Raw genomic sequence first — 20,666 nt, forward strand, 5'->3', positions numbered from 1 at the left:
GGGCTTCAGTTAATGATTATCCTTGCTGTTCTTGAGTCGTCATGTTGTTTTCTGCGTGAACTTCAGCCCTAGTACCGGTGACCACCTCCTGGACAGAATGTGTGCCTTTTGTAATTATTTTGAGTGCCCCCTGAGTCTCCATGTGATGAAGAATGTGGGAAAGCATACATTGGTTTCGATTGAAGTGGCAAACAAATTAAATAAAGGTTGATCTCATGTTTTCAAGCTGTATTGTATTCTATTAAGAGTTTATGTTTTGTGTGTTGACGCAAGGCGCAGGTCACTTATCACAAGACACTTTAGGGTCGTAGTCGCTGACTGTGCTGTTCAGCCTTGGAACAGGAACGATGCTTAACTTTTAAGTATAAAAAACTGATGTGTGTGGGTGGGTGGGTGGTTTATGTTAGGAAAATAGTAAACTGTCTTGAGAAATTACATAAAACCGCACCTGCTGAAAGCAGCCGTTTAAGGATATCAGTGAATCTCCAATGAGGAGAAAACTTGGTTAAGATTATCCATGTGTAAAGTCAATCGTTAAAGTATTTTAACAATAAAACAATGACTAAAGGAGAGTAGTGAAGAATTAGGTATTTTAATCCTTTGAGTGAAGTTGTGTTTTAAAAGAAAAACTATTACACATTGTTTCATATTTCCTTTTATTGTTCACAGTCGTCTGTGGTTTTTCATTTTCCAAAGCACTCAGATGTTTTTACAAAAACAAAGTCAAGAGGTGGCTTAAAATGTTTCTTCATATATTACTGTCCTACTCAAAATGATAAGTAATGCTCTATTTTGCATTTATTTAAATGTTTTTTTTTTTACAGTCCTGCTTTGAGACAACGTTGATGTAGATCTGTGAAATCTTAAAATATACAAGTGTTTGAAATGTATGCAAGAAATTAGTCAACTTGTCATACAAAATGTGATAAACAAAACTTTATCATAGCCCCACTCAACAGGTTTTCTAAATATCTATTAATAGTTAAAAGTCAAAATTGGATTTGCATAGCTATTAGCTAACTATTGGCCAGTATGTAAAATATGCCTTCTATAATGCAAATTTAGTTGTATTAATCCTGCTAATAATTATAAAATATCAGGTATTCAATGATATTTTCTACTACTCCTTTTCTCAGCATGCTCTGTTTTTTGTGTGTGTGTGTATGTGTGTCTGTGTGTTTGTGTTATCCAACACCTATTGGACAAACGTGTTGTGTAACGTTTATTTTCTTTAGGAAATTACTTTTAAAACAGAAGGCACAAACTCGGAAATGAAAGGGAGCGGGAAAACTTCAAGTTAATGAGATTTGTCACTAACACTTTACGACTCATATTGTCATCGGAGCAGTTTGCTGAGGGTGTCGGTCGCCGGCCGCTACGCTCCGATGTCCAGAGTGAAGGAGATGGCGCCCAGGTAGCGGTCGGTCGGGGAGTCGTTGATGATTCCCTTGCCGTTGAGTTTGCATTGTACATAGATATGAGCGTCGTATTGCACGCCTGCAAAACGAACCGCCACCACCGGGGCAGAATAGTTCACCTGAGGCACAGAAGGCAAAGGGGTTTCAAACCACATGCCTGACGCAAAGACCAGGCGTGATGCTTCACAGTACCTCACACCCTGGTTAACGGCACAGTTTAAAACGAGGTTGTCCCATTTTCGCGAGCGTCACTTACGTGTCTGAGCTTCCCGTAGTACGGATAGTACTTCAAATCAAAGAGACTTTTAGGGAAGAACTCGACTTCTCCCAAGGCTTCAGGGTTGCCTTTCTGAAGACAAAATCAGAACAAAGACACGCTTAGCCCTCCTCCAACATGACAACCACGGGCAGAGCGTGACAATGAGGACTACATCATTACCTTAACCCCACAGGTCACATTAATGGCTTTGCCTTGGCCTGGGAGGTATCCAAGAATCTGCAACGATAAAGAGCCGTGGAGGAAGGTGTCATCCACAAAGGCATCGCCTGCAGTGCCTGGATTATCCACTAGGTGTGTGTGTGGGGGGGGGGGTTCAGGGTTCATGCATTTCATTCTTACCCGGTTCATGCGGAGAAAAACGCACGGCTTCCCCAGAGAATAGCCGTAGTGGGGGTCCTGTAAGCCGGAACACTCCCCCAGCCAGGACCTCTTGAACTGACAGGCTTTGCGCTCCAGGGTCTCCTCCAAGTGATCCTGCATGAAGTACTTCTCCTGCGAACAGTGGATGTTCTTCCTCTCCTGGACGCCGTCATTATACGCTGGATGTCCGGAGGTGTGGGTGGTGTGCGTTCGTGCGTGCGTGCGTGTGGGAGAGAGAGAATATGAATGGGAGGACAAGTGAAAGAAAGAGAGGGAGAGAAGGGGGGGGGAGAGAGAGAGAGAGAGAGAGAGAGAGAGAGAGAGAGAGAGAGAAGGGAGCATAAATAAAGCGAGCCACTGCAGTTCACTGCCAAATCCGGGCCTCTGATTAAGGCAGCTCGACAAAAGAGAGTAAGAAAAAAGAAGGGGAGAAAAGCACACAGTTGAATGGCTGCACTCTGCCCACAAAGAGGTTTCCCCTTCCCAGAATGCCCTGCGACATGCAAATGGGATAATGGGCAGCGGTAGTGGAGATCCGTGCTGGAGTATTAACTCCCTGCTCACCCACTTGATTTAAACATCACCCCCCCCCCCCACATCAACCGTCACCTCTCCCTCCCCCTCGTTCACTGTAATGGCTGTCCGGGACAATGAGGACACGCCCCCCTGGAAGGACCTTTGTACATGGAATCTGTACTGTACACACGGCCGACTCGGACTCACGTTTGAGGTACTCGTCCATAGACCGCGCGTACTTCTTCCAGGACTTGCGGTCGGAAGCGTTGAAGGCGATGTCGTGTCCGTCCAGGTGTGGGGCCATCGTCATACCTGCCAACAGAGAGCCACAGACAGTGAACCGTGCAGAGACTCCAGTAGAACCACAGACAGTACTGTTACTCCAGTACAACCACAGACAGTAATGTTACTCCAGTAGAGCCACAGACAGTAATGTTACTCCAGTAGAGCCACAGACAGTAATGTTACTCCAGTAGAGCCACAGACAGTAATGTTACTCCAGGAGAGCAACAGACAGTAATGTTACTCCAGTAGAGCCACAGACAGTAATGTTACTCCAGTAGAGCCACAGACAGTAATGTTACTCCAGTAGAACCACAGACAGTAATGTTACTCCAGTAGAGCCACAGACAGTAATGTTACTCCAGTAGAACCACAGACCGTACTGTTACTCCAGTACAACCACAGACAGTAATGTTGCTACAGTAGAACCACAGACAGTACTGTTACTCCAGTACAACCACAGACAGTAATGTTACTCCAGTAGAACCACAGACAGTAATGTTACTCCATTAGAGCCAAGGATACTCAACTATGCAGAGACTCCAGTAGAACATACAAACAGGCAACTGTGCAGTATAACTATATAGTCCAATGTGCAAAGACTCCAGCAGAACATACAGTCAACTCTGCAGTGACTCCAGCAGAACATACAGAACTCTGCAGTGACTCCAGAAGAACATACAGTCAGCTCTGCAGTGACTCCAGAAGAACATACAGTCAGCTCTGCAGTGACTCCAATAGACCATACAGTCAGCTCTGCAGTGACTCCAGTAGAACATACAGTCAGCTCTGCAGTGACTGCAGTAGAACATACAGAACTCTGCAGTGACTCCAGTAGAACATACAGAACTCTGCAGTGACTCCAGTAGAACATACAGAACTCTGCAGTGACTCCAGAAGAACATACAGAACTCTGCAGTGACTCCAGAAGAACATACAGAACTCTGCAGTGACTCCAGAAGAACATACAGAACTCTGCAGTGACTCCAGAGCTACAGAGAGAAGTGGATTAGAAGTGCTGAAAGAGAGTTATGGGTCCACTGGGCTGAGTCTCCAGTGGTACATAAAGAGGGCCCTTAGAAGTGCTGAAACAGGTAGGGGAGGGTCTGAAAGAGAGGGCGGGACGGCGGCTATAGTTACCTGGTGGCATCACTCTGTCATTGAAGGTGGGGTGGTACGGGCTGATGGACCACATGAGGCAACACATGCAGCCCCCGAACATGGCCGCCAAAAACAAATAAAGTGCAGAATAGAAGAGGAGGATAAGACCTGCGAGGGGGAGAGAAATAGAACAGTCCATACATGTTGTCACTCAAGGTTGGGTCGAGTTCATGTTTGTTAAGCTTTGCAACACACACAACCTGTGTTCAGCTTGTACACAACCTGTGTTCAACTTGTACGCAACCTGTACACACCTTGCGTTCAACTTGTACACAACCTGCATTCGACTGGTGTTCAGCAGTAGTTGCCCTGGTGAAGTTGTGTAGTGTCTAGTTAACAAGCCTCTGTCCTCACTCAGGCTGCTTGTTAATTTACCCCGTCGTACAAAGGTACAATCCGGTTGGGTGGTCACTCAATTCATAATCGTTTCGCCACCGACAGAACAACCAGCAGCTCTGACGTGGGGGCCACACAGAAGAGAGAGAGAGAGAGAGAGAGACCCTGAGAACTAAGATTGTGCTACAATTTTCAATTAAGTGTCCATTAGCTACTAATCACGAGCAACGTGTCCTAAATTGAATGGCCTTCCCTGGTCGGGAGCGATTTCACAGGGGGCTGGCGGCGACCAGCCTAGCATCCCCTGGTCCACAAAGGACCTTTCTGTTTGAGCTCAGTGAGAATTCTCCCAGCTGTCTATTCACTCAGGAACACATTGGACCTCCGGTTGCCATGATAGTGGAGGTCTTTTGCAGCCATGGAGGCCCAGCCAGCTCCAAGGAACTCCGGTCACCCCACTCTGGTATTGTGTCGTCCCTCCCCCCCTCTCTCTCTTACACACTTCCCCCCCTCTTGCTCTTCCTCACTCTCTTTCTCTTTTTTCTCGCTCTCTCTCTCTTAGAACCCCCTGACCCCCCCCCTCTCTTTCCTCTCTCTCTTTCACTCTTCCTCTCTCCCTCCTTCCCTTCCTCCCTCCCTCCCTCCCTCTCTCTCTCTCCCTCCCTCTCTTAGACGCCGCTCTCCCCTCCCTCCCTCTCTCCGAACCCTCCTCTCTCTCCCTCTCCCCCTCTCCCTCCCTCCCTCTCTCTGAACCCTCCTCTCTCTCCCTCCCTCTCTCTCCCCCTCTCCCTCTCTCTGACCCCTCCTCTCTCTCCCATCCTCTCTCTCCCCCCCTTCCTCTCTTAGACGCCACTCTCCCCCCTCTCTCCCTCTCTCGCTGTCTCTCCCAGGGCCAGCCATCAGAGGCCCCTGGTCCCTCCTCCTCCCCAGGGGCCCCACCGTTCCTCCAGGAGAGGGGCCCGCCAATGGCCCGAGTCCCTTCGTGTGAGGGGCTCTCTTTAGAGTCTCGCTGCACAGCGACGGTGCAAACCAAGGGAAACCGTAACGCTCTCCGGGGCCGCAGCTTGTTGCATAAGCGGGACGCCCGTGAGCTCGCATGTCTGCGACACAAACCGACACACAAACCGACGCACAAACCGACACACAAACCGACACACAAAGAAACGCGGCGAGCTCAGCTACGCCCCCACGGGGACCCGTCCCCTGCCGACGTCCGACGGCGGCGCCATCATCAGTGACTCATCAATAGCGTTCGCCTCGCCAGTGCGGACCCATAGCGGAAACAGCCACTTAGGAAGAGAAGGGGGACGCACAAACGCACACATAAACACACACACACACTCGAAACCAAACCAAACTGAGGCCTCAATGGGTTGAGATTTGGGTCACGGGGCCCTGAGCACGCGAGGGTCATGTCCGCGGGTCAGCTGGGCTTTGGGAAGAGCAGAGTACGCTTTAGGAGGAATGTGATTTCTGGCCTGTGAAAGGGCTGGAACATCCATCTCCCACTGGGAGCATGTCCCCAGGCAGTCTGTTTTTGTCAGGACAGTTGTGTCCATGCACCTATGTCAACATCAGCCCCGAGGACATACTCACGCACACACACACACGTTCACACACACACACACACACACACAAACACACACACACACACACACACACATATGCACACACACTCACAGACACACATTAGGGGATGAAAGAGATGCCCCTCTAAGGAAACCTCCCTGAGTGTGTGTTCTTAGAACAATAAACCGTTAACACACCACAGTTACTCTTTCTTTACGCTCACACGCTCTGAATGTAACCGTATCTCGCACCCTTCTCTATAAATCAATCTGTGAGCACTGTAATTGTATTAGCGCTTAAGTACTTTGCGTGCTATTGAGCCTTTGGAAAACACACAGTGAAACACACACTCTCTCTCTCTCTCTCTCTCTCTCTCTCTCTCTCTCTCTCTCTCTCTCCCTCTCACTCTCTCGGGGGTAAACTCACTCCAGCTCTTGCCCGAGCGGCCCATGAACTCCTTGGTCTCTGCGTTCCATAGGTACGTCTTCACGCTGTCGATCTTCTGGTACAGCGTCCTCTTGGGTAAGGGCTTGCGCTTCCACTTCTCAAAGTTGAGGTCCTCCTGCTCCAGCGGCTGATGCTCGGCCAGCTCCTCCTGCTCTTCCTCCAGCTCGTGGCCGTGCTTGTGTGTGCCCTTCTGGCTCTGGTGGGAGGAACAAACCAGGGTGGAAAAGGAAAAGGAAAAGGTGCCCATTTTACACGTGTTCTTGGTCGCCACGTTCTGTACACATCCTTTTCTTTCTCTCCCCTCTCCTTCTCTCTCTCTCTCTCTCTCTCTCTCTCTCTCTCACTCTCTCCCTCTCTCCCTCTCTCTCGCGCTCGGTGAGGCCCCGGAAAACAATCTCACAATTCTGAATTACGGTACAAATGCGTGCACCTTGAGGCCATGCTGGTTTCGCCCGCTCTCTAAGAAATAGTGCACTGAGGGTGCCGTCCTCTGCCTCGTCAAACTATATACCCGCCGGTGACCCCCTTGGCCCCTCGGTGGGGGACGCGATGTCCCCGCAGCGGAGCCTCCTGCCTGGAGCTGCAGCTGCAAACAGCACTCGGGAAGGGTCACTCGTAGCCAGATGTTACCACAGTGTCTCCCAGCGTCCAGAGCGCCGCAGACCCCCAAAGGAGCAATGGGGGGAACTTCACAGGACTCCACTTCCTTGATGAAGTTATGCGTGTGAGAAAAACTTCCTGATGGAAATTGTAATCTATATTTCATTGTAGGCCTGCATCACATTGAGCCGTGGTGGGTGCTTAACGTTCCACGGGCTCGCGGGCGGTAAAATACTGTACTGTTTATTAACGGCAATGCTTATTATCTCGCCCTACTGAGAAAATAACCACAGCCCTGATCGACAGAGATGAATGCATTTTAGCCCTCAATGCTTTGGAATCCCAGGACTTCGTGAACTTACTGAGTTTCCCGGTTGGTTATCAAGTTGTTCCTCTCCAGCTCCCCCCTCTGTGGAAGTGGGCTCCATGGTTCTTCACAGACAGAAAAGGCACTTGTTAAACCAACACATCCACCGTCCCGTCAAGTTGAACTCCACTGGCATCCGTACATTTTTAAGAGCCTTTACGCATTATTCCAAATGCGTTACATTTCAATGACTGGCTAAAACATATAAACCACTAGCTCAGTTTATTAAACATCACGAAAATACCTGAAGAGTCCTGTTCAGTGAGCGCGCAGATAAATATGGTGAAAACGATTTGACCCCTTGATGATCAAAAAAAAAAATCAAAGTTGTCAAAAAGTATTTGGGGATTTCATGAGAAGGTTTTACGCACGCTGTGGGAGCCGGGCACGGAGAACCTCTGCTCGACTAGGTGCGCCTCATAGTGAATGAAGGCTGAGGGAGGACAGGGGGTGGGAGAAATTCGTTTTTTTTTAATCCCCAAAGGACTTTTGGCAACGGCCAAAGCAGCGAGGGCCGAGGCACGACACTGTATTCCGCACACGCACAGCGAGCTGCCATTGTCCGTCGAGCTGTGCTTAGACTATAAGGCAATACGTTGCAAAGACCCCCGGAACAACGTGTGTTCTATAGGTTCTCTCATCCCAAGGCCATTGTTGTGGATCACTGACAAAATTAACATTATAGTTATTTTTAATGTCTGCATTAGGACTGGCGACATCAAATAGGATCAAACGCACGTGCAATGAGCATCCTCTTACAGTATGTGAACGCATGTCAGTGGTTGAGAATACATTAAAATGAAACTAAACTCAAGACAAGAGGATAAAAAAGTGAACTTAAAGTTGCATGAATGGGCTGTTGGCGCGGGGGTACAGTGCGTCACTGGGTCCGCGGATGGAGTTAAAGTTGGAGCGCTGTACCGCGGGGACATCAGCACCCCCGTCACGTAGGGCCCGCCGGCCCGCTGCACACATGGGACAGAGGGAGAGGGTTTTTTTCTTTTTTTTTGCGCAAACGAAAGAGAAATTGCGTCATGGAAACATAACTATGGTCCTTGATGCTCGCATGCACGTGCTTCGTGCAGGGTACGCGCGGGGGGTTTAATGAGCACTATAATAGTCCGCATCAACCAAACTGATTCGATGATGACTTTATGATGAGCGGATAGGATTAAATGTGCAGAGACTGAGGCAGTGTGTCGCTCTAGCGTTTACGTAAGGGACCGTTCAAGATCACACACTTCACACAATCCATTCAGACCGTTTCCGAGAGGATGTTGGTACCTTGATCTGTTATGTGCTCGCTTATATGAGGGTATCAATGCTTAAAACGAGAAAGGCAAAGTCCGTTTGACGTTTGACGTAGAACTCATGGTGTTCCAAATGCCTCGTACACCACTCGCTCGAGTTGCAAGTGGAGAAATCTCCCAGCTTTACTTAACACACCATTACTTACTGGTGGTCATCGTGACGCGGTCCTCACGCATTACGTTGACGCGTGGTCCGTCAGCCTAGATCTATTTAAAGCGGGATATCACCGCACACTGCACTGATCGAGTGTAAGATGAAGCCCAATGACAGTGTTCATGTTAAAAACGAACATCATCCTGGGCATAAATGAATAATTCCCACGCAGACTCATTATTACCATCAGCAGCGATTAATGAACAGTTTCATAAAGCATAGTTGGCCTATGCGTGCTGCGCATGCGCACTCGCACCGACGACAGCGAGGAGGACAAGCGGGCGATGTACATGAGGGAGACACGACTGCAGCGGCGGGACTGGGTCTGCTTCTGTCGGAGAATGCCACTGCCGCAAGGAACCTCTGCGTTATCCTCCAGCCGTAAACAGTCGGTCGCTCCTCTCGTCAAGTACCTCATCTTCAACCTCGAGTCATAATTCTTTTCGGGGGTGGAGGTGAGGTGACCGTCTCGTCAAAACAACCTCCAGGCAGGATGCCCCCCGTGACGAACCACCACCAGCCGCCCGCCAGCGGAGCGGTTCTGACCCACACCAACGTTACCATGGGTAGGTGTTCAGCGCAAGGTCAACGCCGTGCATGCAGCAATTGGCACAATTGTGAATATCCCTGAATTTCTAGAGGCGATGTAGATGTTTGTACTGCGTTGAAATGATTGAAGCGTCCGGTCGCCTGTTTTTTTTTTTTAACTTGCTGAGGCTATTTTCCCCGGAGCCACCTTATTTGTTTCCCCAGTAAGGCAAAAATAAAACGTTCTTCCTGGTTTTAAATTAAAATAAAACATATTGATAGGGAAAGGCTTTCCACTGTCCATGGCAAGACCAGGTTTTGTTATTTTGGTCTCAGTGTAGATGTCTCTATTGGTGTTGTCAGGTTACTGCAGGTGCGGCAAAATTACATTATCCTCCTGTGCTCAGTATCAGACATCCGTGGACACCATCTTTCCCGTCATGGGCTCTGTTTCCTTCTGAAATATCTCTTAAGTCAGAGACGACCCAACGTCTACTTCAAAACGGCATTCATGATTAACGTACTAGTCAACGATAGAATAGCATACAGTAGGCCTATTTTCTATGATTTTATTGTAACAAGCAAAGTGTTTCAAACATGTTAAGGACTTGTGTTTGTAAAACCCCTTCCCAGAACTGCAGCAATAATTCAAAGACAAAAGCCTGCAGCGCCAGTTAGAAAGAAGCAGATCCTGTCAGACTTCACAACAACAAACTAAATCAATCATCGTTCATTACACACAACTGTAGCTGCTTGTGCTCTGCCGGGGCCGTGGAGCCGGTTCAGCTTGAGGTCTGGCCCGGTGAATCTCAGCAATGTAAACGACAATGGAGGCCAAACGACAGACTGTAACCAACGCATCCCAACCGCAAAGAACGCACTCTCCTTAACGAGCCTCGCCCCCCTAGGACAGGGCGGTGTGGCGCGGCTAATGGACCCCCACCGTAGTCCTACTGCCTCGCTAATGACCGTGTGTCTCCCCTCGGTGGCTCTCTCTCAGGGTCCTTCAAGAGGAGGAAGAAGAAATCCATCACTGTGACGGTGATGCTGCTGATCGTCTCCATCCTCATCCTCATCTTCGGCCTGGCCGCCACCACCCGGACCCAGAACATCACCGTGGGGGGCTATTACCCAGGGGTCATCGTGAGTGGGCCGCACCCACCTGCTGCCGCCCTACACACACACACACAGGCTCACGCACACAGGCTCACGCACACGCACACAGACACACGCACACAGGCTCACGCACACGCACACAGGCTCACGCACACAGGCTCACGCACACGCACACAGACACACGCACACAGGCTCACGCACACAGACTCACACACAGACACACGCACACAGGCTCACACACACAGACACAGACACACGCACACAGGCTCACGCACACAGACTCACACACAGACACACGAACACAGGCTCACACACACAGACACAGACACACGCACAGAGACACACATGCGCAGCCACACACAGGCACAGACAAACACACACACTTGCACAGATACACACACGCGCACACACACACACGGGCATTGAAACATACACACACACAGACAGACACACACACACACTGGCTCACACACAGACACATACACACACACACACACACACACAGGCCCACTCACAGACATGCGCACACACACACACACACGCATGCACGCGCACACAGATATAACAGCGGGGCTCGGGCCGGCGTAATGCGAAAATCCATAACCAATCAAAAGCGAGAGATGTGATTTTATTTTCCGTAATGAAAGCCCTGACTGTGAACGGTCTCTCAGACGGAGTGAATCTTCGCAGACATTCATTATTCAGCGAGGCGCTGTCATTAGTGGCTGAGTGAGGCGGGCACTCTGCGGCACACGGCTTTTGTTTTGTTGGCGGGCTCGCCCACACACACACACACACACACACACACACACACACACACACACACACAGTGTTAGCGTTCTGAAATAGCATGAGTGCATGAGCGTAGCGTAGAGTACGGTCCTACACATACGAGGCAGGCCTCTCAGGAGCATGGGGGGGAAGGTAGTTTTACCCTAAAACCATCGCCGCTGTGGGGCAGACCGTCTGGGAGAGCCAAGAACCAGACAACATGTAACCCAATATAACACGTAAAACAACTGAATATCAGGTCAGGGCTCATAACTAAAGGCCAGTGCAGCCCTTACTGGAGGAAAACAGGCTTTACTGAGCACCCGCGTGACATTTAGGGCGCAGTAACCGATAAGAGCGAACCGATCGTTTGGTTTTGCTCACTGAAAAGTTCAGTCCGTGATAGATCACAGCCCCCTGAAATACTGTGGATCTTTAACGTCGGAGCGCTTGGCTGTTTTATATGACGGCAGAAATCGATTAAAATTTTGTTTTGGATGGTTGTTATGACCTAGAAACTACAGTTAGATCCAAAACAGACGGACAGTAGCCAGTGCATTCAGCCTTTATTGAGCGTTACAAACGTAGACTGTTGCTCAGACACTCAGAGAGTGGGAGCAGTTACCAGCAAAGATGGAGAATTAAGAAAATGATGATTTAATTGCGCCCATTATCAAACAAACTCAAACAGCCATTTCCTGTCGTTCCAGCTGGGGTTTGGCTCCTTCCTAGGAATCATCGGGGCTCATCTGATCGAGAACAAGAGGCAGATGGTAAGAGGATGTTTACAGCTTCTTGGAATCACGTGGGAAGCGATGCAAATCAGCACATCTCTTCCAGGAACAATTCAATCCAAATTAATTCAAAAATACTTTATTGATCCCCAAGGTAATTGAGGCATCCAGTAGCTCATCTGTAAACAGACAATCAATTAAAAGAAAATCTGTTTTTGGATGAATGTGTGGTCGACCTCCATCACTGTTGAACTTAGTTTCGAGTGATGTTTTCATATTATGGTGGCTGTCTGTGTGAGTATGAATGCGTGCATGTGTGTGTGTGTGTGTGTGTGTGTGTGTGTGAGAGCGTGCGTGTGTGTGAGCGTGCGTGTGTGCGTTTGTCGTTAAAGCCGGCATTAGTCGTTATCCCGTCCGTCCGTGTCACCGTCCCCTCTGGAGTTTATAGTCGTGCCTATTCCCCAGCGCGTACCCCCACCCCCCAGCGGGATCAGACAGAAATAGCCGAGTGTAAGGGGAGGAGGAGCAGGGGCACAGATGCAGCACCTAAGGAATGCCGCCTTGCAGAAGTCCGGGGCGAAGGCACCAGAACTGTCACTGGGACGTCCTGTCATGGCCAGAGTGAAGAATGGATGTGTAGCGTGATACCTCTCCTGCCCTCCCCCCACCCTACCGCAGCAGAGTCCGTGTGTCAGCGAGATATACAGCGAACCCGCTCAACCGGAACCCCCCCCCCCCCCCCCCGCCTAGGAGTACAACGCCCCCATCGTCAGGATGGCGTGCGTCTAATTAGGGCGTTTTCCGTTGAGTGGAGATCGTTAAGAGGCACGGAGCCGTCCGTGATGTCAGCGCTGTTGTATCTGAAGTTTTAGAAGTGTCTATGGTCAAATGGTCTCATTGTGTGATTTGTGTGTTACGTTTATGTATACCTTATGTTTACATTTCCATTTGCATTTAGCAGACGCTTTTATCCAAAGCGACTCACAATAAGTTAATTTGTCGGAAGAAAGGGAAACCACACTATATCGCTGTTGGTACAGTAAGGATGTTCATAGAAGCGCCGAGCAGTAACCATCACTAGGTTAACCCATTCCCTGTGTGCAACAAAGATAGCGAGGATAACACAGGACAACCTTCAAGTAGACATATCAGATATCAAGATATCTTCATGTAATATCATGAAATCCTTTCAACTAGTCCAATTCAGTGACACAAAAACGATTGAGTCATCACAGAACCCACATAGGAGCTTTTTTCCGACACTGAAAGTACGACACATCACATCTCAGCTGTCAGTCAACCTGTCGTGTTCCTCCCTGATGTTGTCATCAGAAACATCACTCCCATGTGAATGGCGTGATTCATGAAGACCTCGTTTGGCTGACTCAAACTGTCCCAACAGCATGCTAACCTAGACGCCCCCCTCTTGCTATCACTGTAGGCTAGGCTAGGCTAGGCTTTGTAACTGGGTGTCCCAGTGTGGGATCAATGTGGTGTGAATGGGACAAAAAGGAAGCTAGAGCAACGGCGGAGTAAAGAGATTCCAAAGAGCTGGGCACCGGGCCAGCCCAAAACAGGTCGGGCTCACTCACATTACCGTCACTGGCTCCTCATATCACCGCTCACTGTCCTCCAGACGTCAGCTTCCCTCTGCTCCCCTGAGGGGGGTTTGAGGATCACCACACCCACGCTACATCTCTCCAGCAGCCAAGGTGGGGCCTGTCCTACAGGCAGGGTGGGGGCCAGACCGTTACGAGCTGGTCAACCCAGCTGTAGAGAGAAGTAAAATAGTCAACACACATGTTTTATATTAGTGATGTATATGGCCGTATTAATAGCTCTGTTTTGGACTGATTGTACTGCTTCAGTTGATATCGGAGGGACTGCCAGGTTAATGTGTCAGCAAAGTACAAATGTGTAAATTCAAGTCACACTTTATCTCCCGTGTCATGAACATGGTGAGGCTTTCTGAACGTTTAGGGCTCTTGTTATTAAGTCTCTTTCGGTTAATTATGTCATTTTAAATGTCAAGAGTTATGTTTGAGATCTGTTCAATGTAACAACTTGGCATTCACCAAGACAACATAACCCGTCAATGTCTTTGTTCTAAAAACTTGACATTAACCATGACAACTTAACCTTTCAATGTCTTTGTTTTGACAGCTTGACCTTAGATGCTTGCAGGGTTGATACTAGGGGTGTGCACGGGTACACGTGCACACCCCTAGTATCAACCCTGCACACGGAGATAACCATGGCAACCAGTCAAACAAATGTTCTTTTTGCGACTGTTGTAACCGGTCTAGTTGATCCTCACCTGCAGCCTTCTGACCTGCAGCCTCATGTGCTTACGACTGTCACGTTGTTACATACATTAGCATATGTCATGGTGCTATGGTGATATGGTGCTAATCTGTGTATTTGCACACCTACACTTAACACATGTAGTTGTTCAAGGCTACACATTTCACAGCAAACACCTATTAACTTGGACTTCAAGAGGAAAGGGTTGTCAAGCTACACACATTAATTCAGTCACCTCAGAAGGAACCAGAAGGTATTTGTGGCGCTCTACAAGTATTCAGCTTCCCCAGTAAGGACACGGACAGTATTCTGTCTGCCATAAACATGACCCAGAGGTTGGTGCTCTTACTCAGCAAAGGGAGCTCGCATTGCAGAGTGCATGTTAGCGATGTGCTCCTACTACAGAGCCACTGGGGCAGGGCTGCCGGACTGCGGGTATAAGTTACACAGTTGTGGGGGGGGGCCCAAGGCAGAGGGGGGCCCATGGGAATAAAAAAATAATAAAAAATAAATCATGTCTGTAGAATTTTCTAACATCCCCTAGTGGTAAGGCTAGGCTAGGCTTTGTAACTGGGTGTCCCAGTGCCCCTAGCGGTAACAATTGCTCTCCCCCCCTTTCCCCCGGGCAACAATTCTGCCCAGGGGGCTGGTAGGGGGAATCCGGGGGGGGGGGCATCAATTATAATCTTATGATAATGTAGTAATAATATGAAAAGTAGTAGATCTCAAAATGTGGTGTTGACGTTGGGCATGTTGTTTGGCAGCCATTAGAGCCCATAATGTGTATTCTTAGCAATAGGCAACGTTGCTTCCGCAAAGCTTCAGTTTGGTGGTTTACATTTTGACACAATTACACAAAACAGGTTGTATTTGTGTTGACATGTTCAACAGTCATACAATGACACAATATATGTTGTATTTCCCATTGTTCATATCTGTGTTCGTGAAATGTTGAACCCTGGCCTTGGCGTGGTTTGTCCCTAACATGTCTGTCTTCCGAACATGTCTGTCTCTCTCTGTGTGTTCCAGCTGGTGGCGTCCATCGTCTTCATCAGCTTCGGCGTGGTGGCGGCGTTCTGCTGCGCCATCGTGGACGGGGTGTTCGCCGCCAGGCATATCGTAAGAACTGTAAACACACATGGGCGCCTCAACAAAGTCATTCAATAGCAGCCTAATGTATAGCCCTGCACTTAGGGGCCCCGTCGGAGTCTTCATCCACTCTGCACGCGGGACGCATCAAAGGGTTCCATAGATGATGAAGTGGGCTTGACATTAAGTCTGAGGTGATGAATAAATTAATTTATTCATCACAAACACAGACTCCTTATGATAAGGAGTCTGTGTTTGTTTGTGTGTGTGTGTGTGTGTGTGTGTGTGTGTGTGTGTGTGTGTGTGTGTGTGTGTGTGTGTGTGTGTGTGTCTATGCCGGTGTATGGATTGATGTTAGACGGGTAGGTGTATATTTAAAGGCATATTGCACAGCACTATTGGCATTCCTCTCCGCATTCCTCCTCGATGCTGACAAGGTCCAACATGATCGTCTCAGGAGGGGAAAATCTATTTATATATAGATATAGATATATATAGATATATTAATATATATAGATGTATAAATGTTTTAACAACGCAGCCATAACAGCCAACAATTGATATAAAAGAAACAATTCTGCCTGATTTGCTGAACATTGACTTCTCCCTCTGCAAATTAAATAACCTATTATCCTTTCTGTATCGTTGTTTTAAATGACAAAGATTAATTTACCAACGGCTAACTCAGTCCATTCAGCATTGTCCTTCTGCCCCTCTGTTGACTCACTAACCCTGAGAGTGATGTTGTGGCCTGGGTGTTCTCTGGGTGTCTGGGTGGTGTGAGGTCCTCCTGTCCCCCCCGCTGTGTGTCTCATAACTGCCCCCCACCCCAGGACCTGCGCCCGCTGTACGCCGGCCGCTGCGACTTCCACTCCAGTGACACCTCATCCGAGCGTGACGTAAATAACCCCCGCCGCTCTCGCCTAATAAGCAGTAGTGCCCCTGGTCGTGGTAGTATTGCTGCACCCCGGATCCATTTCATTTTCGTTCATAAATGTGAAGGGATTGATGTCGGGTCCCGCCGGCCGGATGTCACATCGGCGGCCGGCGGGCGTCGCTTCAGGCCTCTGAAGCCGTGGTAACCGTCTGTCTTGGGCCCCAGGTGCCCTGCCCAACGCCCTCCAAGATGTCCTGCAAGCTGAAGGTGAAGGGAAACACCTGCTACTGCTGTGACCTCTACAAGTGTGGGAAGTGAGTTTCAGTCCCGGCCCCCCCCCACCTGCATGACCCCCTCCCCAACCCCAGCGCTGCCCTGCTTCTCCGCTCCTCTGATCTGTACTTAACCCCGGTCACCCCTTTACTACTTACTGCACCGTTTTTTAAAGGAAAACCAAACCCTCCAAATGGGATGAGGGATGAGAGGTGATGAGTTACATGTCGGGGTTATGGATCCTGAGCGAAATCTAATCTTTGTGCCTTAAATCTAAAGATTTGTGCCTTAAATCTAAAGACTTAAATATAAAGATTTGAGGCACAACGTTTTAAAGTGAAAGATAAGTGTAAATCTTAGATTGTACGTCAAACCGTACGCTCCTACCGTACGGGGCACGGTAGGAGCAATAGTGAAACCTTGAACAAATATAGAAACTATTTCTTGAACAGCCATATAGTCCGGCTCCTAAATTCAAATTGTTTTTCTGATGGTTAGAATACCTTGGTTTTCCTTTAAAGGACTAAATGTTTGGATATCTGTGTAACTAATCATATTTACAGTATAAACCGGTTATATTTATATTGTGAGTTTGTAAATTGTACCAGAAGAAAAAGAATGTTTTTTTTCTTGTTACCTATGTTTCAGAGAGCATCCTCTTATGGGACAGCAGAATAAAGATGTTTTGAAAAAGTTTAGGAAATCCTCCATGATTTGGAAGTAGGTCCCTCTTCTAAGCCCTGGTGGTTGGCTGTTGATGGTCCACCATTTTTGTAGTCTTCTGGGGTTGAATGCGTGAATGTGACCCGTTTGTCTGTGCTCCATCTAAGTGGCCCAGGCTGATTGTGGCGTCTCACTGCATGTCCTGGCTTCTCTGTGCCGACCAGCCTGTCCTCCATTTATGTGATCACACACCGTACCTGTTCATTTGACTGGTGCCATTTCTAGCTCTCTGACTCTCTGGCGTTTTCATGGGTTTTTGTCTCTTTCCACATTCAAAGTAGTTGTTCTTGCGGTAAATCATTTAGCTTATAGGCGTGGTTCTGTTTTCCAACCCTGCCCTCTTTGAAATGTTGTGTTCATCATCTGTAGTCTCCATGATAGCTTTGACTCTTTTTCACTGAGCTTAAACCGCAGTTAAAACGAACAACGAACAAAACGAACACCGAACAAAACTAAAGCCTCTTTGTATTCAAACACGTTTTGAACAGGGCATAATATTTGTTATCGGTTTTGCTATCATTAAAATACACATCAACCATTTGTTAGCATTTATCTTCGGTCCAAGACAGAGAACTAACTGTTGGTTTAAGCTAGTGCTACGTAAACAGAGCCCGAAACTAAAGCTACAAATTAAAATAAAGTAGCATGGAAACATAATAGACATATATACAAATATAAAATATATATTTACATATTAACATATGTAAATATAAAAGACTAGCAATGATAAGAAACACTTCATAAGAAACGGAAAACAGAAACCATAAGAGGTGTCATGATCGGATAACAGCTCTCGCATGACAATGATGATGATGAAGATGACGATGATGACAATGATGGTGATGATGACGATGATGACGAGGCAGCTTGATAACGCCCCACCTGCCCTGTTGCGCCCACTGGGCGAGCCGCGTGGAGGTGGTCGGGGGCTACCACGAGTACGTGGACGTGAAGAGCTGCCAGGACGTGGTGCACCTCTACCACCTGCTGTGGTCCGCCACCATCCTCAACATCGTGGCCCTGTTCCTGGGCATCATCACCGCCGCCGTGCTGGGCGGCTTCAAGGACATGGTGACGTAGAACGCGCCTATTGGAACGTAGCACGCGCCTATTGGAACGTAGAACGCACTTATTGGAACGTAGAACGTGCTTATTGAAACGTAGAACACACCTATTGGAATGTAGAACGCGCCTATTGGAACGTAGAACGCGCTTATTGGAACGTAGAACGTGCTTATTGGAACGTAGAACGCACCTATTGGAATGTAGAACGCGCCTATTGGAACGTAGAACGCGCTTATTGGAACGTAGAACGCGCTTATTGGAACGTAGAACGTGCTTATTGGAACGTAGAACGCACCTATTGGAATGTAGAACGAGCTTATTGGAACGTAGAACGTGCTTATTGTAACGTAGAACAAGCTTATTGGAACGTAGAACGAGCTTATTGTAACGTAGAACAAGCTTATTGTAATGTAGAACGCGCCTATTGTAAGAACGCGCTTATTGTAACGTAGAACGCACCTATTATAAAGTAGAACGCACTTATTGTACTGTAGAACACACTTATTGTTACGTAGAACGCACTTATTGTAACAAAGAACACCCTTATTGTACTGTATGACGCACTTATTGTCATGTAGAAAGCACTTATTGTATGTTGTACGTCCTTGCACGTACAAATAGTACTTAACATCGTGTAGCATCTTATCGCTATCTCTGTTGTATACGGGAATGGGTTAACCTAGCGAATGTTAGTGCTTAGCACTTGTTTCTATGAACATCGTTACCGTACCGACAGCGATACATTGTTGTTTCAGTTTTTTCTGACAAATGTACTTAATGTAAGTCGCTTTGGATAGAAGCGTTTGCTAAACACCCTAAATGTAAATGTTAATGTAGAACAACAATGACAACGGCGATCATCTAGTTTGGACGTAGGGAGAAAAGGCAAAGGGGGGAAGACCCAAAGCAAGGCGAGATCTACTCGATCCAAAGAGTTTCACAGGAGTTCCTCTGGATAAGAGCTTCTCATTACCAGGCCTGCCTGCTCGCCTCTGACTCCTGAACCTCCCCCACCTCTCGCTGCAGATCCCTAACCCGGCCTCAGACGTGTGTGAACCGGAGGCCCTCCCGGCCCCCTCCCAGCCCGCTGCCCCCAGCACCTACCTGAGCTCCTACTACAGCCCTGCCCCCTGCCTGCCGCCCTACACTGCCTACGACCTGCAGGTCAGCGCGCTCCGCCTCTCGCGCTCCACCTCTGAAACACACACTTTGTTGACACAGAATAGGGGCGGGACACAATGTCGATACTGCGATATACGTTCACTCTTCTTTGTGGGATACTAGAATCGATGCACTAGCGCCGATTATATATGCATCGGCATATATATATATATATATATATATATATATATCTTTTTTAAAGACTTACTGGTAAAGACGAGTAATTCATGATAATAATTGCACCTTACCTTTTCACGGTCATTTTGTATTCATAGTCAGACATATGTATCGCTAAAGGATAGACTCTATGAATCGCTGTATCGCGATATTTCCGGTATCGAGGGCCATGTGCTGCGTATCGTATCATACCCTGAGGCACCCTGTTGATTCCCACCCTTGATACGGACGCTGAAACCGTATCAAGGGTGGAAATAAGTATGATAGTAGCGAAAAACAGTGGCGTAACATCATGTTGGTGTGCCCCGGTGCAAATATCGCGTCGCTTGTCGCGTTTCCCTGCTTACTACGCCGAGGGTTTCAGATAATTTAGTTAATTGATTAAGGGCGCCACCAGAGGGCGCCCCCGACACATTTGTCTCCCGGGGCGATTTTGAATTTTTTCTTCCTCCGGTGCGGTGCACCGCTTGCACCGGCGATATTTACGCCACTGGCGATAAAAGAGTAATAGCGTTTTAGATATTACCGGTATCGTGGGCCATGTATGGCGCATTGTATCATCTCTGTCCCAGCTCCCGCGCTGTGAGTGACGTTCCTCTCCCCCCCCCCCCAGGGCTCCAGCACCCTGCCCGACTCCTCCGGGCTGTCGGACGAGTCCCAGTCGGGGGCCAGCCACATGTGGCCCAACGTGGTGCCCCCGCGATACTCCCCCCCGCACTTCCCCCCCGACGAGAAGCCGCCGCCCTACAGCCCCTGACAGCCCGCCGGCGCTGGGCGCTGGGGGGGCGCTGGGGGGGGTGGGTGGGGGGGGGGGAGGATACTCGTTACTTGCTTCACTATAGGAGCAATAAGTGTAAAAAAAGAAAAAAGAGAAAATGGCCTGCCGTCTGTCCGGGCGACGAGAGGGTCACCGTGTCCATCTGCACGAGCGCTGCCGTTGAGGCCGGCGGCCGGCGACGGCGCCCGCCTCGGACCGCAGCCCCGCACCGCCTCCCCTCAGCCGCCCTGGGGAGCGGCGTGGGGCTGGATGAGGTCCAGAGGCCACTCC

General features: G+C 48.6%; 2 protein-coding genes across 2 annotated transcripts; one reads left to right on the forward strand and one right to left on the reverse strand.

Annotated features, from left to right (window-relative positions):
* Positions 1-785: 785 nt before the first annotated feature.
* On the reverse strand, positions 786-7,459 carry atp1b4 (ATPase Na+/K+ transporting subunit beta 4). Its single transcript, XM_079745256.1, has 8 exons — positions 7,332-7,459; positions 6,349-6,565; positions 3,997-4,125; positions 2,782-2,886; positions 2,038-2,237; positions 1,858-1,914; positions 1,675-1,767; positions 786-1,537 (listed from the first exon to the last, which is right to left on the reverse strand). Exons 1-8 carry the CDS (start codon positions 7,395-7,397, stop codon positions 1,376-1,378), a joined length of 1,029 nt encoding a protein of 342 aa, XP_079601382.1. The 5' UTR covers positions 7,398-7,459; the 3' UTR covers positions 786-1,375.
* Positions 7,460-9,106: 1,647 nt separating this feature from the next.
* tmem255a (transmembrane protein 255A) lies at positions 9,107-20,386 on the forward strand. Its single transcript, XM_079745471.1, has 9 exons — positions 9,107-9,366; positions 10,329-10,471; positions 11,926-11,988; positions 15,283-15,372; positions 16,176-16,241; positions 16,445-16,533; positions 18,118-18,286; positions 19,307-19,444; positions 20,232-20,386. Exons 1-9 carry the CDS (start codon positions 9,294-9,296, stop codon positions 20,373-20,375), a joined length of 975 nt encoding a protein of 324 aa, XP_079601597.1. The 5' UTR covers positions 9,107-9,293; the 3' UTR covers positions 20,376-20,386.
* The last annotated feature ends 280 nt before the right edge of the window (positions 20,387-20,666 follow it).

This window comes from Pollachius pollachius, assembly GCF_949987615.1.
Source record: "Pollachius pollachius genome assembly, chromosome: 10".
Classification (NCBI taxonomy): Eukaryota; Metazoa; Chordata; class Actinopteri; order Gadiformes; family Gadidae; genus Pollachius; species Pollachius pollachius.